The 22,013-nt window shown below is 38.1% G+C and overlaps 1 protein-coding gene across 1 annotated transcript; it reads right to left on the bottom strand.

The window, feature by feature from the left end:
- Positions 1 to 5,357: 5,357 nt before the first annotated feature.
- LOC311619639 (mitochondrial import inner membrane translocase subunit Tim8 A-like) lies at positions 5,358 to 5,786 on the bottom strand (the record flags this gene model as incomplete). The annotated part of the gene is made up of 1 exon (XM_084878228.1): positions 5,358 to 5,786. One exon carries the CDS (start codon positions 5,784 to 5,786, stop codon positions 5,358 to 5,360), a length of 429 nt encoding a protein of 142 aa, XP_084734354.1.
- Between the last annotated feature and the right edge of the window lie 16,227 nt (positions 5,787 to 22,013).

Here is a 22,013-nt window from a genome sequence, read left to right as displayed (position 1 = left end):
TACCTTTCTTTCTCTCTAATGATATCAATTAAAAAAAATTTATGTGATCTTTTTAAAGTCAGTGACTCAATTCCTGCCTATTGATTGCACATGGGAATTTGGACACAGTGTTGTCAGATATATTTTTTCCCCAAGAGATTCCACAAATCTGAAGTTCACACAATATATATCTGTAGATTGGATATAGTTTGAGAGACACAATTTTGTACTCTCTTTTAAACAATGGGATGAATTAGATTTCTATGAAAGACTTCACTAATATTCTCTTTCTGGTACAAGTCCTGGTCTTTGATCAGATGATCAGAATGAAATAACATGCAGTTGTAATATAATGTGAATGCCACGGTACCTTCAGTGATTCAGAAGGCACTGTGGGGTCTGGGGGAGCCCCAGTTATAATGCTGACAGCCAATTTTAGATGTGCTATAGAACCTAAGTGCTCCTGGTTTTATTATAAAGTGTCAACTAACAGAATGTGATACATCAACTTTCCAGTCACTGATTCAAAAACACATCTGAGCATCTACTAAGTGCCAAGCATAGTTGAAGACACAGAGGATGTGGCATTGACCATTACATCAAAAATCTCTTTCCTTAGGGAGCTTTCTCATTCAGCAACACTTTTTGAAGGGGATGGAATCATTATTTCTATATGCTCCCGTATTTTTCTGTGTATAGGACACATTTCCCCCCTAAAATTGTTAGACTGAAAATCAAGGGGCATCTTATACATGGAAGTCAGCTGAGGGGGGAACAGTGCTGATGTGTAGCTGCCCATACCTTGTCAAACAGGCTTCCTCCAATCAGGAGCCTTATTGCCACTGATGTCAGCTGATGCAGTAATTGGAGGTGGAGGTGGAGCGTGCGAAGATGCAACAGGGATGGGAGCATTCTGAGCCCATAAAGATGTCAAAAAGTAAAAAAAAAGAAAAAAAGATAAACACTAGTAAGTGATTGTCTTATTCTGCAAAATTCAAACTGAATGTGATCAGCTATGCAAAAGAGCATGGAAATAGAGCTACAGAGAGACAATTTGGACCTCCTTCCACTGAGCATATGATCAGACAGTGGAGGAAACAGGAAGAACAACTCCTTAAGATGCCAGAATAGAAGACGGCCTTAAGAGAAAAACCAGCAAAATGGCAAACTTGGAGTAGAGGTTTAAGACTTGGATTATGGAGCAGCACCAGAGTGGCTTATGTGTGTCAACCAAACTTATTCAATGTCAGGCAAGAATGTTTGCTGGAGAAATGAACATGATTGATTTTATAGGAAAGGCAAAATGGTGCTTTACTTTCATGAGGAAAGAAGAGTTGGCCATGAGAACATGAATGAAGTTAGCTCAGAAAATGCCACCAGTTTATGAGGATAATCTCACATATATAGACAGTGTCTCAAAGCAGTGATACAACATAAGTTGAAGAACTTGATATGTTTGGAATTAATAGTGATGAAGAAGAGTGCATGATGTAACTGAGGCCTTTGGTAATTACTAAATAAAAATATGTTCTGTTTTATGTTTAAAATATTGACTTCTTAATTTTGGGTTGTCTTATATATGGGGGCATCTTATACACTGAAGATATGGTATATTATATAATCACATATTTGAAAAATAGCAATGACCCAAGTGTGCCTATTTTGAAAGATAATTACATTTTGTTGGCCTTTTATTAGCTTCCTCTAATGGTGTCCTTGGCTCCAGTGTTCAATTCATTAGCTGTGTTAATTACAATTCCATTAATATACCCCAAATGCCATAACCTTGATTTTAAAAAAGAAATTGTTGACCGCATGTTTACACATTAGATGGTATACTGATAAGAATAGCACCTGTGAGGTGCTGTGGGAATTTTCAACTTTATTTGGCAAACCATTAATGCCAAATTAACTTTACCTATAAAATCTTCAAATTAAAAGATAACTAAGTTTGTACATAAACTTCTTTCTTTAATAGGGCTAAAATGAATTTGAAATAATTGTCACTGGGAGAATAATGGTACAAAATAATAAACATGAAAAGTGATAATGGACACATTTCCTCTTTATCAGTATACAAAAACTTCTTTCAGATTAAAAGTATTTTTTTCAAAGTGGTCCTTTTGATATTTCCAGTACCCAAATGGTACCATACATAGTATTACAATATTATTGACTATATTTCCTATGCTATACTATACATCCTTGTGACTGTTTTATAATTACCAACCTGTACTTATCAATACCTTCTTTGTTGGGTTAATTTGCATACTCACTCTGATTTGCTGTGGGCATAGTGAAGGTACATCAATTAGCATTTTTCTCTTTAATTGTGTAGATAAACTGAATCCTGCCACTTTTTTGCTTAAGACCCTTTGGGTGGGCTAACTCTTGATCTTCTAAAGTACTTTCTTTGGACTGCTGTGATTCAGTGAACCTTATCTTTAGCTTTCTACTTATTTGCACATTTGCCTCACCCTCACCTCTTTGACCATATTTTAATCACCTTTGTATCTCCCTGCCTGCTCAATAGATACTTGCATGAATAATTAAAAACACCCTCTGGATGAGTCCTTTTGCCTTTAGAATCAATTCCAAACTGGCTCAAAAGGTCTTGAATAACTTGACTCCACTTTTTTTGGCCATCCTCATTTCATGCCACTCTCTCTGTCATGCCCACGTTCCAGTTATCCTGGCCATCCTTTGGTTCCAGGAAGACACCTGGCTCTTTAGTATGGCGCATACCTTTTCATTGCCTATGTTGCTCTTCCCTGGTTCCCCATAACTTAAGACTTGGCTGAAATGTTTTCTCCTGAGAGAGGCCATCTCTGGACACTCTCTCTAAAAGACTCCTTACCCTTTTCATAACTATTACAGCACCTTGCATATTTCCCTTATGGAAACAGTAAAAATGTATTCATGTATTGACTTGCTTATTGCCTGTCTCCTTCATTAGAATGTAAACTTGATGAGGGCAGTGATTTTGATGTATTCTCCATTGTATTCCAGGGGACTAAGCAAAGCACAGGGAAAGGAATAGATTTAAAGAAACATTTATTGATGTATGAGTGACTCCCATCAATATATTTAACTGGAGTGATTATTCCATAGACTACTATTTCAGGAAAAGTGTGTAGAGAAATTATCATTATTGCTGTATGTCTGGTTCCTGCGTTTTACTCTGTTGTTTCCTCCCACCACTCAGCCTCATGGGCTCCAGCGGCATGAACCTGCTTCATTTTCTTCAATAAGCCACAAGCTCCCCCTTCTGCATCTGCAGCACAGTACTGCACCCTCTGATGTGCCTGATGCTCTCTGCTCTCCTGTGTCTAATTTCCACTTGGTCTCCAGGCATCTCATCAAGTGTTAGTTCCTCTGTGAAATCTACCCTGACATTGTCAGGCTGAGTCAAACGGTTTTCTTCCCAAGTTCATCTCTCTTTCTCTCTCTCTTAATCCCTGAGTAGCCCTTAGCACAGGATTAAAATTGCCCTTTTACTTCTCTGCTCTCCTGTAAGAAATAAACTTCTAGGAAGCAGGGAGACTGCATGTTGCTCACTCTTTTCTCAGTAGGCAGAATGGATGCTTAGAATAGGTCCTCAGTTAATATTGTTAAATGAAAAAAATAAGTAAATGAATACTGATAGATAAATACTATAGAGGAAGTAATATATTTAGAAAAATGTTTGGAAGATGGAATGTGCAAATAGCAATCTGTAGAGAGAGCATTTTATTTTTTATTTTTATGAGGTGTTAATTAGGTAGTAGGAACAATAATAATTTTGAGTAAGCATATCAGAAATAATACCCAGACCACTGCAGGATAGTGAGTGGGGTGAGAGAGGTCTGATTTTAATGCACAAAGAGATACTGACTCAAATGAGGATATTTGCTTTTTATATTGATGAACACAGACACACCCCTACACACAGTGGGGACAACTTAAGCACAGCAGGAAATTGGATGCAAATTATTATTATTACTTTAAAATGTGCTGGATATTTTCCATATATCATCTGTACCAAGACAATGACCAAATGTGAACTCTACTAGACCAACTTTGTCTATTTTTGTCTTTTACACTTTTTTTTTTGCCTTTTCTTCTTTTAAATGAACATTTTGTATGATTCCATTTACTTTTCTTTCATAACATATCAAGTTTACTTCTATTTAAAAAACTTCTTTGTATTGCTTTCCCTAGAGTTTGCAATATACATTTACAACTAATCTAAGTATAATTTCATATAACACTATATTGCAAGTACCTTATAATAACAGAAAAATACTAATTCCTCTCTCCTGTCTCTTGTATCATTACTGCTATTCATTTTACTAATAGATAACCATACATATAATATATATATATATATATATATATATATGCTATAACTTATATGTGGTTACATATATTTGATATGTATATTCATACATGAGCTTACATAATTGAATCTATTCTTGTTATTATTTTGACCAAACTACTATATGTTAGATTAATAAAGAACAATAAAAGTAAACCTTTTTATTTTACCTTCACTTATCATTCTCCAAAGCTCTTCCTTTCTTTAAGTAGATTAGAGTTTCTGATCTATATTATTTTACTTTTCTTTAAAATACCTTATTTTAACATATCTTGCAAGGCAGGTTTACTGGCAGCCAATTCCTACAATTTTGGTTTGCTGAGACAGTCTTTATTCTCTCTCACTTTTTTTGTTGTTGAATCTTGTAGAAGCTTTTGTTTCAATAATCAAGAGAATGCAATATATGGAATCTATACTGATTGATTAACATTAGGCATGTATCTCTACTTGAAACTGCTGTTAATTTTTGACAGGTCGAAATCTTTACAATTTATTTAGGCCCATTTTTTAATTTCTTTGACCCTGAAATACAAGGTTAAGTTAACTTCTTCCTTGTGGCACTTTAGTAATGAGAATCATGCTCACTGGCTAGATTCCTTTATAATTAAAGGCTTCTAGATACTCAGGCTTGAGGTACCCATATTACATCAAGACCATACTTTATATAGATACTTAAGTAAATCACAGCATAAGAAAGGGAGGAAATTTAGAAAGCTGAACTGTATTGTACGAATATTCCATAGATTTTCCACCCCCAACACTGATGGTTAAACACTAGTTAACTACCAAATAACTCTTCTCCCATTGCCACCCTTTCTCAGAGACATTAAGATGTGTATCAATGTTCTTAGGCAATTGAAACGAATTCACACAAATGACAGATTTTTGCCCGTGTGGTCCCACTATCAAATTACAAAGGCAGTTCCACTATCCAAATTATAGGAAAATTTTCCATTCATCTGACAATTGCTTTCATAAGATTAATATTAAAATAAAAAAAAGCCAAATACACATATGACCCTCAAATCCCAAACACACAGAAATATTGGTTTTTGTTCATTCCCACATGACTAGATGCTTCCAGAGTGCCAAAGGTGGCAGCCTTTTCTTCAGACATCCTTGTACTACCTAACTTTTCCAAAAAGGGAATGCTGAAACCAGTCAGAAAGCTTTCTGAGAAGATTGGCTTGGATTTCTGGATCTGTCCCAGTCTATTCAAGGTGAATTGACTTGTATCAATGAAGCGTTTAACACAGTTCACAAAACAGGCCTCAGCCCGGGTGACCAAGTCTGGCCCAGGCTTGTCCTCCCACTTCTCCCAACAAAGTGCGGTCACCTGGTGCACCAGTTGCTGGAAGCGCTGGTTCTGAGTCTCCACCTGGATGAGATGCTGCAGCTGCAGTTCCACGGAGCCCAGTCCAGCAGCGGAGGTGTTCCAAGAGGAATCCATCCCAGCCTGGCCTCGCGCTCCGAGATGAACTCCGCACCAACTCACCGACCTTCACGTGTCTCCATGAGGGACTCTCAGTTGTGCAGAATTCTAGGTGTGTTTTTGTTCTTGGGACATTTTAACTGTTTCAGTTCACTTTCTTCTTGATGCATGGTTTCTGAGAAGTCAAGTGAAATCATTATATCTCCTCTATTGATGAAGCTTTTTTCCTCTCTATTTTTTTCGTTATTTTTTTAAAAATTTATCTTTGATTTTCTGAAGCTTGAAAACAATAAGATTTTTGTTAGGTGTGGGGTTCTTTTCTTTTTTGAGCCATTTTTTTTTATTTGTGAGCTTCATGAATCCGTGGTTTAATGTTGATGTTAATTTGGGGAAAATTTTTAGTCATTATTGTTTCGAATAGTTCTTCTGTTCCTTTCTCTCTTTCTCCTTCTGGTATTCCCATATGTTACACTTTAAAAAAAAATATTTTTATTGCTTTCAGAGAGTGAGGGAGAGGGAGAGAGAAAAACATCAATGATGAGAGAATTGTTGATTGGTTGCCTCCTGCAACCCTACTGGGGATTGAGCCCGCAACCCAAGCATGTGCCCTTGACTGGAATCAAACTCGGGACCCTTCAGAATAGGCTGATGGTCTATCCACTGAGCCAAACCAGCTAGGGCACACTTTTTGTATTTGTTATAAATATGCTGTTTTGTACTTTTTTCAAAAAAAGTTTCTCTATCGCTACTTTTTAATTTCAGATGTTTCTAATGAGATATCCTCAAGCTCAGTTACTTGCCTCAGCTGTGTCCACTCTACCAATAAGTCCATCAAAGTCATCCTTTCGGTTACAGTGCTTTTTATCTCTTCCTTTTCTTTTTGGTTCTTTCTTAGACTTTTCATATCTCTGCTTAAACCACCCATCTCTTTTTGCATGCTCGCTCCTTTACCCATTTGAATCTTTAGGCATTAATAACAATTAATCATAATTGTTATTTTAAAATTTCCATTCCCATTCTGAAAATTTCAACATCCCTGCCATGCCTTTGATGCTTTCTCTGTCTCACTAAACTGTTTTCTTTTTTCTTTTTTTCTTTTAATAGTCTTGTAATTTTTCCTGGATAGCCAAGCATGGAATACTCATAAAAGGAGGTGCTATAAGTATGCCTTCAGTAATGTAGTGGTGAGGTATTGGGAGAAAGGAAGTATGATCTTATGATTAGGTGCCAGTCCTTTGGTGAGCCTGTCCCTCTACATGGAAACTTCACACATGCTTCTCAGTTCCTCGTCGTCCTTACTTTGGTGGGACAGGATGACTGCAGTTGCTGAGTTGGGAGTCTCCCTTCCTCCAGGTGAAGAACTATGCCCAGTTGGAGGTGACGATTTCTCTTTCCCAGGGCAGTTAGGCTCTGATGAGACTCCAGCAGGTTGGGCTCTGATTGCATCGTTTCTCCTAAGTGCAGACTTTGTTAAGAAGAATGGAATGTTTCAAGGTGTTTCCAAATCATCCCTTTTCAACTCTCCCTCCGAGAAGCTCAAGGGATCTTACTCTAGTATTTACTGAGAACCTGATAAAGCTCCTGGAGCCAAAACTCACAAAAATGAGGGTTCCCTAATGATTGGGTCCCCCTCAATTTTTCACCTCTCAGACTTGTCCACTCTGGATCTCTGGTAATTTGTCCATTAAAGTTCAGGTTTCCATGGAGATTGCTGCTCCTGGGTTTCTACTCTGGGAGGTTGGGGTTTTGTGTGTCCTCCTGTGGGTTTCTTCAATGTTGGTGGTTTGCCCTGTGACCTCACTTTTCTTATGATTCTAGGGAGAGTTGGTGCTTTTTCAGCTTGTTTAGCTTTTTACTTGTTTAGATGGAGTGGCAACTCCCAAAATCCTTACGTGCTGGAATGGAAACTTCTCATGCAATTTTGATATTTACTTCTCTTAAGCATTTGGTATCACAAATGTTTTCTCTCATTCCTTACCGTGTCATAACATAAACAAAAACTACTCATCTTTCTGTTAACTAAATAGAAACTTTATTAAAAGATATGACACGCTATGTATAATTATCATCTTAATCATTTTTAGATGTGTAGTTCAGTAGTGTTAAATATATTCTCACTGTTGTGCAACCAATTTTCAGAACTCTTTTCATTTTGCAAAACAAACTCTTTACTCATTAAATAACAGTTCTCAATTCTCCTCTTTTCCCAGGTCCTGGAAAAACCATACTTTCTCACTCTCTGAATTTGGTCTTCATATAAGTGTAATCATATGGCATTTGTCTTTTTGTAACTGGCTTATTTCACTTAGCTTACATCACCCCTAATTTTAGCCAATAGTTTTACACGGGATTTGACAAAATTGATGCTGACAGCCAGCTGACTCAAGTGTGTGTGCTGGTCTTTTGTTTCCCGCCCTGGAGCTTCTCTGACTTGGGTTTTGGGATAACTATGTGAGCACACCTGCCACTGGTGAGCAACTCAGAACTGCTGGAGGACACTTCTGAGATACATCCTGTATCTCTGCAATTGATTGAGTACCTGTTATCCACATTGCTTTACAACTTAATAATGGCTTTATATAGGCTTCTCTCCCTTCTCTCTTTTATAATCCAATATTAGATTCTCAAGAGAAGCATGCGGAATGAGAGAGGGAGGGAGGGGTAGGAAGAGAGGAAGGGAGAGAGAGAGAGAATATTATAAGGCTCATGTGAATCTTCAGGGTGAAAATGCTGTCTCTCTACCCAGGGAAAGCCAATGTTTCAGTTTGGATCCAAAGGAAGGAAAAAGCTGATATCCTTGTTCAAAAAAAAGTCAAGGAGGGGTAATTCTCTCTTACTTGGGAGAGGCCAACCTTTTTGTTTTATTCAGGCCTTCAACTGATTGGATGAGGCCAGTCCACATGGGGAAGGCAATCTATTGTACTTTACTCAGTCTACTGATTTAAATCTAACTCCCATCTCAAATCACCTCAAAGAAACACTAAGAATATTGTTTGACTTGATATCTGGGCATCACATGGCTCAGTTAGGTTGACATGTAAAATTAACTGTCATGCCCTTCTCATTCTTCACTCCTATTCCTGGCATCACCTATGAAGTAATCCACTTGTGCAGCAACCCTGCCTAGTTTTCAGGTAAGACTTGAGATAACACATCTATATACAATAGTATATATTGTGTGAAATAAGGTTTTTACTGCACAGGTACTAATGCTTGTGCAAGAGATATTTATGATCATTATAACTACTATCTGAGCCACTGAGCAATAATAAAGTAGAATTGTACATGCATATACATTTTGTATTATTCTTTGAGCTTATTTGAGATGTAGAAATAAAATAAAATTACAGAATTTTTGCAGGCATTAAAGCTGAATGCCCACTTGAACCCAATGGGTACCCTTTTTCAAAGGGAAGCATAGCACCCAAGAACATTTTGAATTTTCCGCAATCACCCATTTTTCAAAATAAAGAGAGAAGTCATTATAATGTGAAAAGAGGGAGAAAATATATCAAAATCTTTGCTCTAATTTGACATGCTGAGTTTAGCTAAATTTGTCCTTAGAATAGCTGCAAAATGCTGATTACTAATAAGACCCATCATTACCATTAATGGCTTGAACAGTCAAATTCACTTTTATTTACTGAAAGAAAGAAAAAAACTGTTAAAGATCTTTGAATAACACAACATGGCCTAAACATTTAAAAAATGTACTACTTAACATGTTTGCATTAGAAAAGAGGTCATTTTTCTTGATTCACAGTTGCTATATATAAAGTTTTAGCTTCATACGAATTTTAAAAAAAGACACACTTCTCTGATTCTGTATAGCCTCATTACCTTAAGACTGCATAACAAGTGATATTTATTATATGGTGACATATGGGAATAAATGCTAAAATGATTACTTACCGCTTTTTCCATACACTTGACCTTTCAAGCTGCCTATCAATTGGAAAGATTTTTAGCACTTAGCAATACTGACAGTCCTTTCTGTAGTCCTTTCTATTGGGAGATGTAACAAATCATTGACACCAATTAACCTGTGACATTTTTCTTTTAAATTATGCAGTGTTATTGTCTGTATTGGGTGAAGGCAATTCATTTCTGTCTCCCAGATTCTTGATTCTTCACAGCCAGTTATGTATTTAAAATGAAAAGGAAGCTGTGCTAAGTTCTGCTGAATTTTAGGTTTGCCTTGAACATTTTTGAGGGAATTTTATACAAACTGATGTTTGCTGCGCCACTAAGTTGACTCAAACAAGAGAAAGTGGAAGCACCGTTAGGGGAGAGGATGGGCAACCAAAGGGTGGACAGAAACTGCCTCTTGCTTTCACTTTGGTGTCTATGAGTGTAGTGGGTTCTTTCCTACTAGAGGTGTGTATAAGATTGGCTGCCAGGTTTCTGAATTTACAATTTATTTGTAAATGTTCAGAAGCTGATTAATATGATACCAGGTCCAACTTGGGCGGAGAGAATGAAAGGAAATAAATCTGTGAAGAGGTAAATACCTGCTTAGGTCAGTCCTTTTAAAAGCCAATTTAAAATCCAATCTAGATTTATATAAAGAGTAAAAGCAAGCAGTGTGACTTCTAAAAGAACATGGCATTAACCAAGACTCACTCTCTTTTTATTTACTGCTGCTTGTCTGTAATACAGATGTTAATTATTCAATGTTGTCAACAATTTCCATGTTTACTATGTGAACAGTTTTTGTAGCTGAATGATAGAAAGGTCAGTAGGAAGCTCACACGTTCTGAATTCAATTTATTTTGGGTTAAAGTTCTGATCTTGTAATTTCTCCTGGGTGACCTTTGGTATATTATTTAACTTATATGAATTTTGATTTCTACATCTGCAGGAAGGGGATTGAAATACATACCTTCCAGGATGACTGGCAAGATGAGAAATAATAGCATAAAATAGCTGGCCCAAAGTAGGTACTGTAGCCCTTCGTAGGCCTGTCATTAAAAGGTTAGACACCTGTGTGTCTTGGGGGCCCTCAGAGCTAAGAAACAGAATAGTCTCCCCTCTGCATCTTTGCCATGGAATCTAATTTCATGATTAATTGTGTTCTCTCTAGTCAGGGACATACATGGATGGGTTTATAGTCAATAAGTAGCAGGGACTTAGCCTTAAAAACAGTTTATGGGCATCATTCTAGCAAAAAATGAAATCCTTTAGTTTTGGTTCATAGCTTACAAAAGATTTGAAGATTATTATGTCTGTAAGCAAACTTATTATTTATATATTAGTCATTATCAACTTCTTACTATTCTTTTTTATATTTTTAAAATTGATTTTAGGGAGGAAGGGAGACGGAGAGATAGAAACCTTAAAGGTTAGAGAGAATCATTGATCGGCTGCCTCCTGCAAGCCTCACATTGGGGATCAAGCCCACAACCTGGGCATGGGCCTGACCAAAAATCAAACAGTGACCTCCTGGTTCATATGTTGATAATCACTGAGCCATGCCATTTGGGCAACTGCTTACTATTTATATGTTTGTTTATTCTTTGTAAAATAACTATTGCCAACAAAAGAGTATAAAGAATAATGATAAAATGAACACTTGTGTAACTGCCACAGAACTTTTGCCTGATTTTAGTGTAATTCTACTAGCTTTTATATAACTGGTATAGGCTAGGCATATATTTTCCAAATGTTTGCTTTTAATCTTTCTGTGTTTTATATTTTAGGTTTTCAAAATGCATGTAACTTTTGGCTTGACAGACTTTATATTTGAACTTTAGAGTTTAATTTATTTATAGTGATTTGGATAACGTATTAGTTGTAATTATTGTTTTTAGTATTAGTTGTAATTATTGTTTATAGTATAAACTTTATACGATGAATTATTATTTATAATTGTTTAGTGTGCTTTTTTGTATTTCTCGTTTAACCTCTTTTGACTTTTTTTTCCTGAAATGATTGTAACTTTATTTTTTTCTTATTCCTTTTCTCTCCTTACCTTATTAACACTAGTTTGAATATTACTTTGTTTTCAATTTTTAGTACAAAATTTAACATGCTATGTTGAGATATAATTTACATAAATTCACCCTTTAAAGTGTGCACCCTTTAAAGTATTCACAGAGTTGTGCAACCATCACCATAATACATTTTAAATTATCTTTATTATCTCTCAAAGAAATCTCATATCCACTAGTAATCTCTCCCTGCTCTCCCTCAACTGCACCAGCAATAACAACTATTACTCTATTTTCTTCCTCTATAAATTTGCCTATTCTGGACAATTAAATTCAATAAATGAAAGTATATATAAACTAGAGGCCTGGTGCATGAAATTAATGCACGGGGGAAGGTCTCCTCAGCCCAGTCTGCATTCTCTTCAATCTGGGACACCTTGGCAGATGGCCTATTTAGGCCTGATCCCCCATAGTAAGACATCTTTCTCACAATCCTGGACTGCTGCCTCCTAACTGCTCACGTGCTTGCCTGCCTGGTCGCTTCTAACTGCTCACCCTGCCTGCCTGTGACTCCTCACTGCCTCTGCGTGCTGGCCTATTGACCCTAACCACTTCCGCCTGCCTGATTGATGCCTAATTGCTCCCCTGTCGACCTGATGCCCCCAACCTCTTGTCCCTATCAGCTCGATCACCCTCAACTGCTTTCCCCTGCTGGCCTGGTAGTTCCTAACTTCCCTCCCCTGCCAGCCTGATGGCCCCCAATTGCCCTCCCCTGCAGGCCTGGTCACCCCCAACTGCCCTCCCTTGCAGGCCCAGTCTCTCCCAACTGGCTCCTCTGCCAGCCTGATCTATCCCCCAACTGCTTTCTCCTATTGGTCTGATGGCTCCCAACTGTCCTCCCCTGTTGGCCATCTTGTAGTGACCATCTTGTGGCAGCCATCTTGTGATGACATCGTGCAATGCTACTAGACTTTTATTATATAAGATATATATATATATATATATATATATATACACACACATATATGTATATACACACATACAAGTATATATGTATATATACTGACCTCTTTCTTTTTTTAATATATATTTTATTGACTTTTTACAGAGAGGAAGAGAGAGGGATAGTTAGTTAGAAACATTGATGAGAGAGAATCATCGATCAGCTGCCTCTTGCACACCCCCTACTGGGGATGTGCCCACAACCAAGGTACATGCCCTTGACCGGAATTGAATCTGGGACCTTTCAGTCTGCAGGCTTGCAGGCTGATGCTCTATCCACTGAGCCAAACTGGTTTCGGCTGACCTCTTTCTTTTAGTATATAATTTGCAAGGTTCATGTTGTGGCGGAACCTTAATACTTGCTAATTTTTTATGGCAGAATGACATTCCATTGCATGGCTATACAATATTCTGTTTATCTATTCTTCAGTTGCTGAACATTTGGGTTTGAATTTTTTAGCTATCATGAATAATGTTGCTATGAATATTCATGTACTACTTTTTATGTTGATTTGTGTCTTTATTTCTCATGGATATATACTTGAAAGTAATTGCAACATCATATGATAATTCTATATTTAACTTTTTGAGAACTGCCAAACTATTTTCCTGTTGAGCATTTTTAAATGGCTAATGAAGTTAAAGCATCTTTTCACATGCTTATTGGTCATTCATTTATCTTTTGGAGCAATGTCTAATTTGATACTTTGCTCATTTTTTAAATTAGGTAATGCGTTTTTATCACTGAATTATGAGTTCTTTTTGTATTCTGGATATAAATCTTTTGTCAGATATATGTTTGCAAATATTTTCTCCTAATAAGTAAGTTATCTTTTCACTTCTCTGATATCTTTGATTCATTTCTCCCCTCCCCCCAGCAATCATATATTATTTATTTATTTATTTATTTATTTATTATTTTAAAAATAATTCTTTATTGTTTAAAGTATTAAGTCTCTTTTCTTCCCCACTGACCCCTCCTCCCCCTGCTCCAGGCCTTCAGCATCCAATTGTCTGTGTCCATGGGTTATGCATATATGCATTCAAAGTCTTTGGTTGATTACCGCCCACTCACCCATTCTCCCCAGCCTTTCCTCTGAGATTTCTCACTCTGCTCCATGCTTCTTTGTCTCTGGGTCCACTCTGTTCATTAGTTTACTTTGTTACTTAGATTTCACATATGTGATTATGTGATACTTGTCTTTCTCTGACTGACTTATTTCAGTTAGCATGATACTCTCCAGGTTTCTTCATGCTGTCTCAAAGGTTAAGATATTCTTCTTCTTTTTTTTATTTATTGTTATATGTATCATGGTATAAATGTACCACAGCTTTTTTATTCACTCATCTACTGATGGGCACTTGGGCTGTTTCCAGATCTTAGCTATTATAAACTGCTACTATGAACACAGGGTCGCATATACTCTTTCTGATTGTTGTATCAATTTTCTAAGGATATATTCCTAGAAGAGGTATCACTGGGTCAGATGGCAGTTCCATGTTTAATTTTTTGAGAAAACTCTATTCTGTTTTCCATAATGGCTACACCAGTCTGCATTCCAACAAGCAGCGTACTAGAGTTCCCTTTTCTCCACACACTTGTCATTTGTTCATTTTATGATGGTAGGCATTCTGACAGGTGTGAGATGGTACCTTATTGTCATTTTGATTTGTGATGCCCAGTTTTTATTTTATGAAGTCCAATTTACCAAAGTTCTCTTTTTGGAACATTGATGTTTATTATTACTATAAAAGTAGTTCGATTAGGATCTTGGAATTGAGGATCTTAGACAAATCTCTTTTCTTCCAAACACAAATATTTATATGAGTAAATGCAAATAAGTGTATCACACTCTCAGTGTCTTAGTAGTTTATGATCTATCTCCATAGAAAAATATATGCAATTAAAATACTGGATAAGGTTTACATTTATTTAAGCTTTTCATATGGGCTTGAAAGTTACTCATTAAAATCCTTCCTGCCACCAACAACCTTAATTAATATTTTCTTTTATCTAATTTGGGCCTGCCTGAATCTTTTTTCAGATGTGTTTTTCCCAATTAAAAAAATGCATATGTTTAGCATTTCAATTGTAAAGAGATGGCAAATTAAATTTGCATTACTGAAAAGTTGACATTATCAATCTTTCTTCGAATCTTATGATTTGATTAAAATAAAAACAAAATTGGCTGATTTAATTTTCCCTTTTAAAAAATTTCTGAATTTATTGAGAACAGCATTCTAATGCCTATCAAGATGCTCAAGTGTAAGAGTAGCCAAGGGAAACCAGTCAGAGAAAAAGATTCTGATCCAGAGTTATCATTATTATCTAAGCAGGCTCAGGGATATTTTTGGAGAGAGAGAAAGAGTAGGTTCATAGGATAGTTCTGTAGACCATGAAAGTAAATATTTCCTTTTTTATTTTCCTCCCCTTGGGGAACTTCAAAACTAAATGTTTCCCATGGCTGGGTTGGCCTTCAGGAAGAGACTCAGGTACCTGCTAATCCAGAGTCAACAGAACATGTGATGCTTCTCTGGTCACTGTCAAGTCTAACTGGCATTTGGCATTCATAGTAATGTGCAGTGTCAGCCAGCAAGGATTAGCTATGCTAGAGGAGAGTGCCATAGAGGTAAATAAAACATTTTTCCCCTCTAAGCTGAGTTAATAAAACAACAAAAAAAAATTAGAGTTACCTAAAAGACTTGCAACTTTAATATGCTGTGATAAGCACTGGAGAATAATCTTTTCCCAGTCTGCTAGACTCAGTCTTACATAACATAAGGTAACCATGGGAGTGACATTCCACCACTTTTGAAATATTTTATTGGTTAGAAACAAGGTATAGCCTCTGCCTGCACTCAACAAAAGAGCATTATATAAAGGGATGGCTCACAGTGTGTGTCCACCAGTTGGAAATGCAGTTTTTAGCTTTCTAGGCTCTGCAATACACAAGTTGAAAGAGTTGCTGAGAGAGCTACTCTTTTGCACCTCCCTCCCCCTCCAGCCAATTACATTTCAGAACAGGTAAATAATCCAGTGTGGCTGCAGCCTAGTACCCTGCAAACAGTTTACTATAGATGAGACTGGAGAAGCAGGCAGGAGCCAGTTATAAAGGGTCTGGGATGGCATGGTGTAGGGGTAAGGAGAATTCACTTTTCTTCAACAGGGGAGCCTGTGAATCTTTAAGCAAGGACACCATATAATCAAATCTGGATTTTAGAAAGGTTTAAACAAATCTAAATTCTAATTTAAATTTATATGTTTAAACAAAGAATATATATATTTTTAAAAATATATTTTATTGACTTTTTACAGAGAGGAAGGAAGAGAGCTAGAGAGTTAGAAACATCGATGAGAGAGAGTCATCAATCAGCTGCCTCTTGCACACCCCCTACTGGGGTTATGCCCGCAACCAAGGTACATGCCCTTGACTGGAATCGAACCCGGGACCCTTCAGTCCCCAAGCCAACGCTCTATCCATTGAGCCAAACCTGTTTTGGCTAAACAAAGTATATTTTTAATGCTTTGTGATTAGTTACCACAAACTTAGTAGCTTAAAATGCACACTATTTTGTAGGTCAGAAGTCTGAGAGCGCACTATGGATGAGTTCTCTGCTAGGGACAAAATTAAGATATTGGTGAAACTGCATTCTTATGCAAAGGCCTTAGGGAAGAATCCATTTACAAACTTCAGGATGTTGGTTGAATCCATTGCCCTGTGGCTTAGGATCCTGATCTCCATTTTCTTGCTTGCTATCAGTAGGAGACCTCTCTCAGTTCCCAGAACTTACCTTCACAGGGTTCCTTTCATCTCAGCAATGAATTGCCCTAGGGTCAAATCCTTTTTGTGCTTTGAATCTCTCTGGAAAAAAATCTCTTTGTTTGTAAAGGGATCATGTGGTTGAATGTAGCCAACTCAGATAATCTATCTTTAGGTTAACAAATTAATAAACTTAATCACATCTGCAAGATCTCTTTGTTACATATCCTATATAATAAAAGCATAATATGCAAATTGACTGAATAACAGAATGATCGGGGATGCGGCAGGTGAGCAGGTGGCACCAGGCTAGCCAAGGTGTGTGCTAATGGGCAGACTGAGGGGACAGTGATGGGGTGGAGGGGAGGAGGCAGCAACTAGCAGTGGGGCAATGGGGGACAGGACCAGCCGCTTGCCGTCTGTGCCATCCCCTGATCAGTCTGCTGGTCACCTTCTGCAGAGGGAGGCCAGACTGTGGTGTAGGCCCACTCCCCATGGGTTCCTGGACTTCAAGAGGGTACAGGCTGGGCTGAAGGATCCACTCAAGTGCACAAATTTTCGTGCCCTGGGCCTCTAGTGGTAATATGATCACCGGCGTGACAGTATATCATATTCATAGTTTCTGCACACAGGGGAGATTATATAAGTACTAGAGGCCTGGTGCATGAGGGGGTGGTCTACCTCAGCCCAGCCTGCACCCTCTCCAATCTGGGACCCCTTGAGGGATGTCTGACTGCCCGTTTAGGTCCAATCCTGGGCCTAAACGGGCAGTCAGACATCCCTCTCACAATCTAGGACTGCTGGCTCCCAACTGCTCTCATGCCTGTCTTTCTGATTTCCCCTAACTGCTTCTGCCTGCCAGCCTTATCACCCCTAAACACTCCCATGACAGCCTGATTGATGTCTAACTGCTTCCCTTCCAGCTTGTTTGCCCCCAACTTCCCTCCTCTGCCTGCATGGTCACCCCTAATTGCCCTCCCCTGCAAGGTTGATCGCCTCCAACTGCTCTCCCTTGCAGGCCTGGTCACTCCCAACTGCCCTCCCCTGCTGGCCATCTGGTGGTGGCCATCTTGTGTCCACATGGGGGCAGGATCTTTGACCACATGGGGGCAGCCATATTGTGTATTGGAGTGATGGTCAATCTGCATATTACTCTTTTATTAGATAGGATGAGGTCAGTGGAGACATTCTTAGAATTTTATTTTCCATAAACAGAAGGTGAGGAAAGATTGGAGATTGCTTACCAATTATGATTGCCTCTACCCACTGGAGTCTTAACACATTAAGTACCCAGCTTGTTTTGTCTTCCAGACAGAAAGTATAGTGTCAGTCACCAGTGACTGACTGGGTGCTTAACATGTTAAATAACAGGCTGGATACTTAAGAGTCTTTTGTGGTTCATGTATCAACATATAATCACATCTGAAGGGGGCTTTCACCTAGCCTTTCAAGAAGACAACAATAAAAGGAATTGTTGCCCATGACGGAGCTTAGGCTGAATAATGGGAAATCATATACAACTTTCTACAAATAGTATGGAGTATATTTTTATAATAGTTTCTAATTTGATATCGCTAAATAGTTGGTGACTACATCTAGTCTGTGAATTGAGGGAAAGGTCTTTGATCTGTTTCTGAACTGTGAGTTCCCCATTGCTCCTCTGTTCCTTCCTTCAGCTATTTGTCTGGAAGGCTAGATACTTGTTTCTGGGCCCTCATTACCCAGTCAAGGTCTTTACTTCTGTGTTTGCTCAAACCTCCATCTTTAAGCTCTAAATCTCATGGATCCCTTTGCTATATCCAATATACTTGCAAGGTGACAGCTCCCTCTTTATTTCTTAAAAAACAAACAAACAAACAAACAAACAAACAAAAAACCCCACTACAACAAAAAAGCCTAATTTTTTTTATTACATCTGATAATCAATAGAAATGGTTTAGAAAGTCTTTGCTTTTAAACTAAAGAACATTGGCTATACCTGAAAATACACACCATAAGGAGAAATGAGACAAGGGATAGAAAAATGATTTCAAATGCATAGTATTTAATTTATAAAAGTCCTTTTCTCTTTCCAATCTGCTTTGTATGCTGAATAGTCTCTTTTTCCATGCCCATCTTTGTGATTGTTTCCTTTATTTACTTACTAGAGGCTCAGGGCATGAAATTTGTACATGGGAGTGTGTTCCCCAGCCCAGCCTGTACTCTCTCCAATCTGGGACCCCTCTCACAATCCAGGACTGCTGGCTCCCAACTGCTTGCCTGCCTGACTGCTTGATTGCTCCTAACCACTTCTGCCTGCCAGCCTGATCACCCCCTAACCACTCCCCTGCCAGCCCAATTAATGCCTAACTGCTCCCCTGCCAACCTGATTGCCCCTAACTGCCCTCCCCAGCTGGCCTGGTTGCCCCTAACTGTCCTCCCATGCTGGCTCACTCACCTCTCACTGTCCTCTCCTGCTGGCCTGGTCGCCTCTCACTCTCTTCCGCTGCAGGTCTGATTGCCCCCAACTGCCCTCCCTTGCAGGCCTGGTCCCTCCCAACTACCCTCCCCTGAAGGCCTGTTCTCCCCCAACTGTCCTTCACTGCAGGCCTGGGTCCCCTCCAACTGTCCTCCTCTGCAGGCCTGATCACCCCCAATTGCCCTTCCCTGCTGACCACCTTGTTATGGCCATCTTTGACCACATGGGGGCAGTCATTTTGTGTGTTGGAGTGATATTCATTTGCATATTACCTCTTTATTATATAGAATATTACATAACCACCTTCCTGCAGACCTTAGAGATCTGTTAGTTGTTTCTATAAACTGATGCATCCTGGCTGGCACTGTGACCTTGTTTTTAATTGTGAACTCATTCTTCTGTGGGCCTGACTCAAGGCAGTTTTAGTTTAAACTACCGTGTTTCCCTGAAAATAAGACATGCTCCGAAAATAAGACCTATTTACAGGTTTCCTTCTGAGTGAAATATAAGGCATCCCCCCGAAAATAAGTCCCCCATCCAGGCTAAACATGAGAGATTTGGTCCACTGATTCTGAAAGAAATGGAGTCACAGGAAATTCACCAGGAAATTCAGGAATTGAATTATTATGATGATATTCCAAAGATGATGACATGATTGTCATTGAATAAATGAGTAAATTCTTGATACTGTAGGATTCACAGTTTGTTTGGTTTGTGTTGACAACTACCATACTATCGTACCATATACAGGTAATAAATTTCCTTTATTTTCATTTAACATTTTTGTGCTTTTGCTGTTACAGATGGTCACCAACCTATACCTGCAGTTATCCTCTTTGAGGAGATTGGCTCATTAGGGATGAATCGGTATTAATATATTATCTCAGTTTCCTTTACTCAGACCCAAGCTCTCTTTTCTTTTTTTTCATTTTCTTTTCTTTTTTTCCCCTTCCCTTCCCCTTCCTTCCCCTTCCTTCCCCTTCCTTCCCCTTCCCTTCCCTTCCCTTTCCTTCCCTTCCCTACCCTTCCCTTCCCTTCCCTTCTCTTCACCCTCCTTTCCTCCCTTCCCCCCTCTTTTCCTTCGTTTTTTATTTTAAGTTATCTTTATTTTATTTATTTTTTTAAAATGTATCTTTAATGTTGAAAGTGTTACATATATTCCCTTTGCCTCTCCTTTGTCCCGCTCCATCATGGTCCCTCATTTTTCTTTTCTTTATGGAGGGGAAGGAAAGGGAGTCCTTGAAGAATCTACACCACTTACGTCTAGTGAAAGCAGTGGGAGGGAATATCCTTAACCTTACTGGCCATAATGCTATTTCAGAACACAAGATCAAGATTTCATTAATTTGTGATACTATTAATTTTTTTTTCTGGATGCAACTTTTTAATTTAAATTCTTTCTTTTTTCTTTCCCTCCCTCCTTCCCTCCTTCCCTCCTTCCCTCCCTCCCTCCTTTACCTTCCCTCCCACCCACTCTCCCTCTCTTCATCCCTCACTCCCTTCATTTCTTCTTTCCTTCCATTTTCCAACCATTGATTTTGGCAGAACACATATGATTACTAAGGGAATGGGAATGTTGATCAACACATTGAGGCTGGTGGAACTATCAGAAATAAAAGAAAACTGAATGTATATTTTATTTTACTTTAAATAAGAAATAGGATAGTAGCCCAAATGGTGTTGCTCAATGGTTGAGTGTCAATCCATGAACAAGAGGTCACTGGTTCGATTGCTGGGTTTGGTACATATGCTGTGTTTGCGGGCTCAATCCCCAGTAGGGTGTTGGGAGCCAGCAGAGTTGAGGCAAGCAACTCAGTCTTAGGAAAATAGAATTAAGTTCCTTCTAGCAGAAGTTATGCGGTGCCCTGAGGGCTTGGCCAGAAGATAAAGATTAACCTGCAGTTTAGCATCTTCCTGCCACTTCCCCTTCCTGATCCTCCCCCCCTAGATAGCCCAGCCTTGGAATGTTGCACCTTGGAATGTCACACCGCCCCTGGCAGTTAGCCAATCCTGTGTTGCCAGATACCAAAGACCCCCCTGCATAGGCAACCCTGCCCCGCTTTGTCTCTGCTGTATAAATACAGCCATTTCAGAGAATAAAGTTCGGGGCTTGATCAGAACCTTGTCTTGCCCCCATTCTTCCGAGTTCCTTGTTTGCCTCATTCTCTTAGGTGGTTCCTGCGTGCCCCCCGTTGTTGCCCTGCAGGTCGGGACAGTAGGGGACATGTAGGAGGCAGCCTATCAATGATTTCTCTCTCATTGATGTTTCTGTTTCTCTATTACTCTCCCTTCTCTTCTCTAAAAAATAAAAATAAATAGGATAGTAGAACGATAACACTTCATATTTATTAAAAACATAGGGGCCTTTTATTTATGGCAAATTATATTTCTAAAAAGTATTTCATTAAGAATGATTACTTTGACTCTGATTTCCTGTAGAAACAATACTATTTAATGAATAACATTTCAGATTTGACATTTAAAAATGTTCATCAATGATCTATTTAAATGCACCTAGCACATTAAGAACAGAATTTGACATCTCCGTTTTTATGATTGTCTTGAGTGCCTTGTATATTCTTATAATAATTGTATACCAGGTACAAGTCTATTTCTCTAATTGAAGAATTCACCTTTGAGGGTATGGAAATATGTTTCACTCATCTTTATATCCTTAGTATTTTTGTATATCTGGCATAGAATAGTTATGCAATAATTGTTTATTAAATAAAAAGCCAAAGAAATATCTGTTTAGAAAAAAAATTTGGGAAAATAAAGCTTATAATTAAAAATGATGGAATTTATTAATACTAAGACACATTTTTCTTAAATAAAAAAATGATCCTCACAATATATAGTTCTGATTATGATTGTAAAAAAATTGAATTTCAAAGAGAATATTAAATCATAAGGAAATAGAAATGTTCTTAAGGAGAAGTAGAAAAAGACTTAAAGTTCAACTAGAGTTATATAAATAAATGTTTCAGTACTAAAAACAACAAAAAGAAGTTGATGCAATTTTGACATTCTTAACATAAATTTCAGTTACCTCATTAAAAAGTTGTGACCAGTGATGAGAAAACTGAGAGCTCAG

Source organism: Pipistrellus hanaki, assembly GCF_964339955.1.
Source record: "Pipistrellus hanaki genome assembly, chromosome: 3".
Lineage (NCBI taxonomy): Eukaryota > Metazoa > Chordata > Mammalia > Chiroptera > Vespertilionidae > Pipistrellus > Pipistrellus hanaki.
This window is presented reverse-complemented; position numbering and strand designations above follow the sequence as displayed.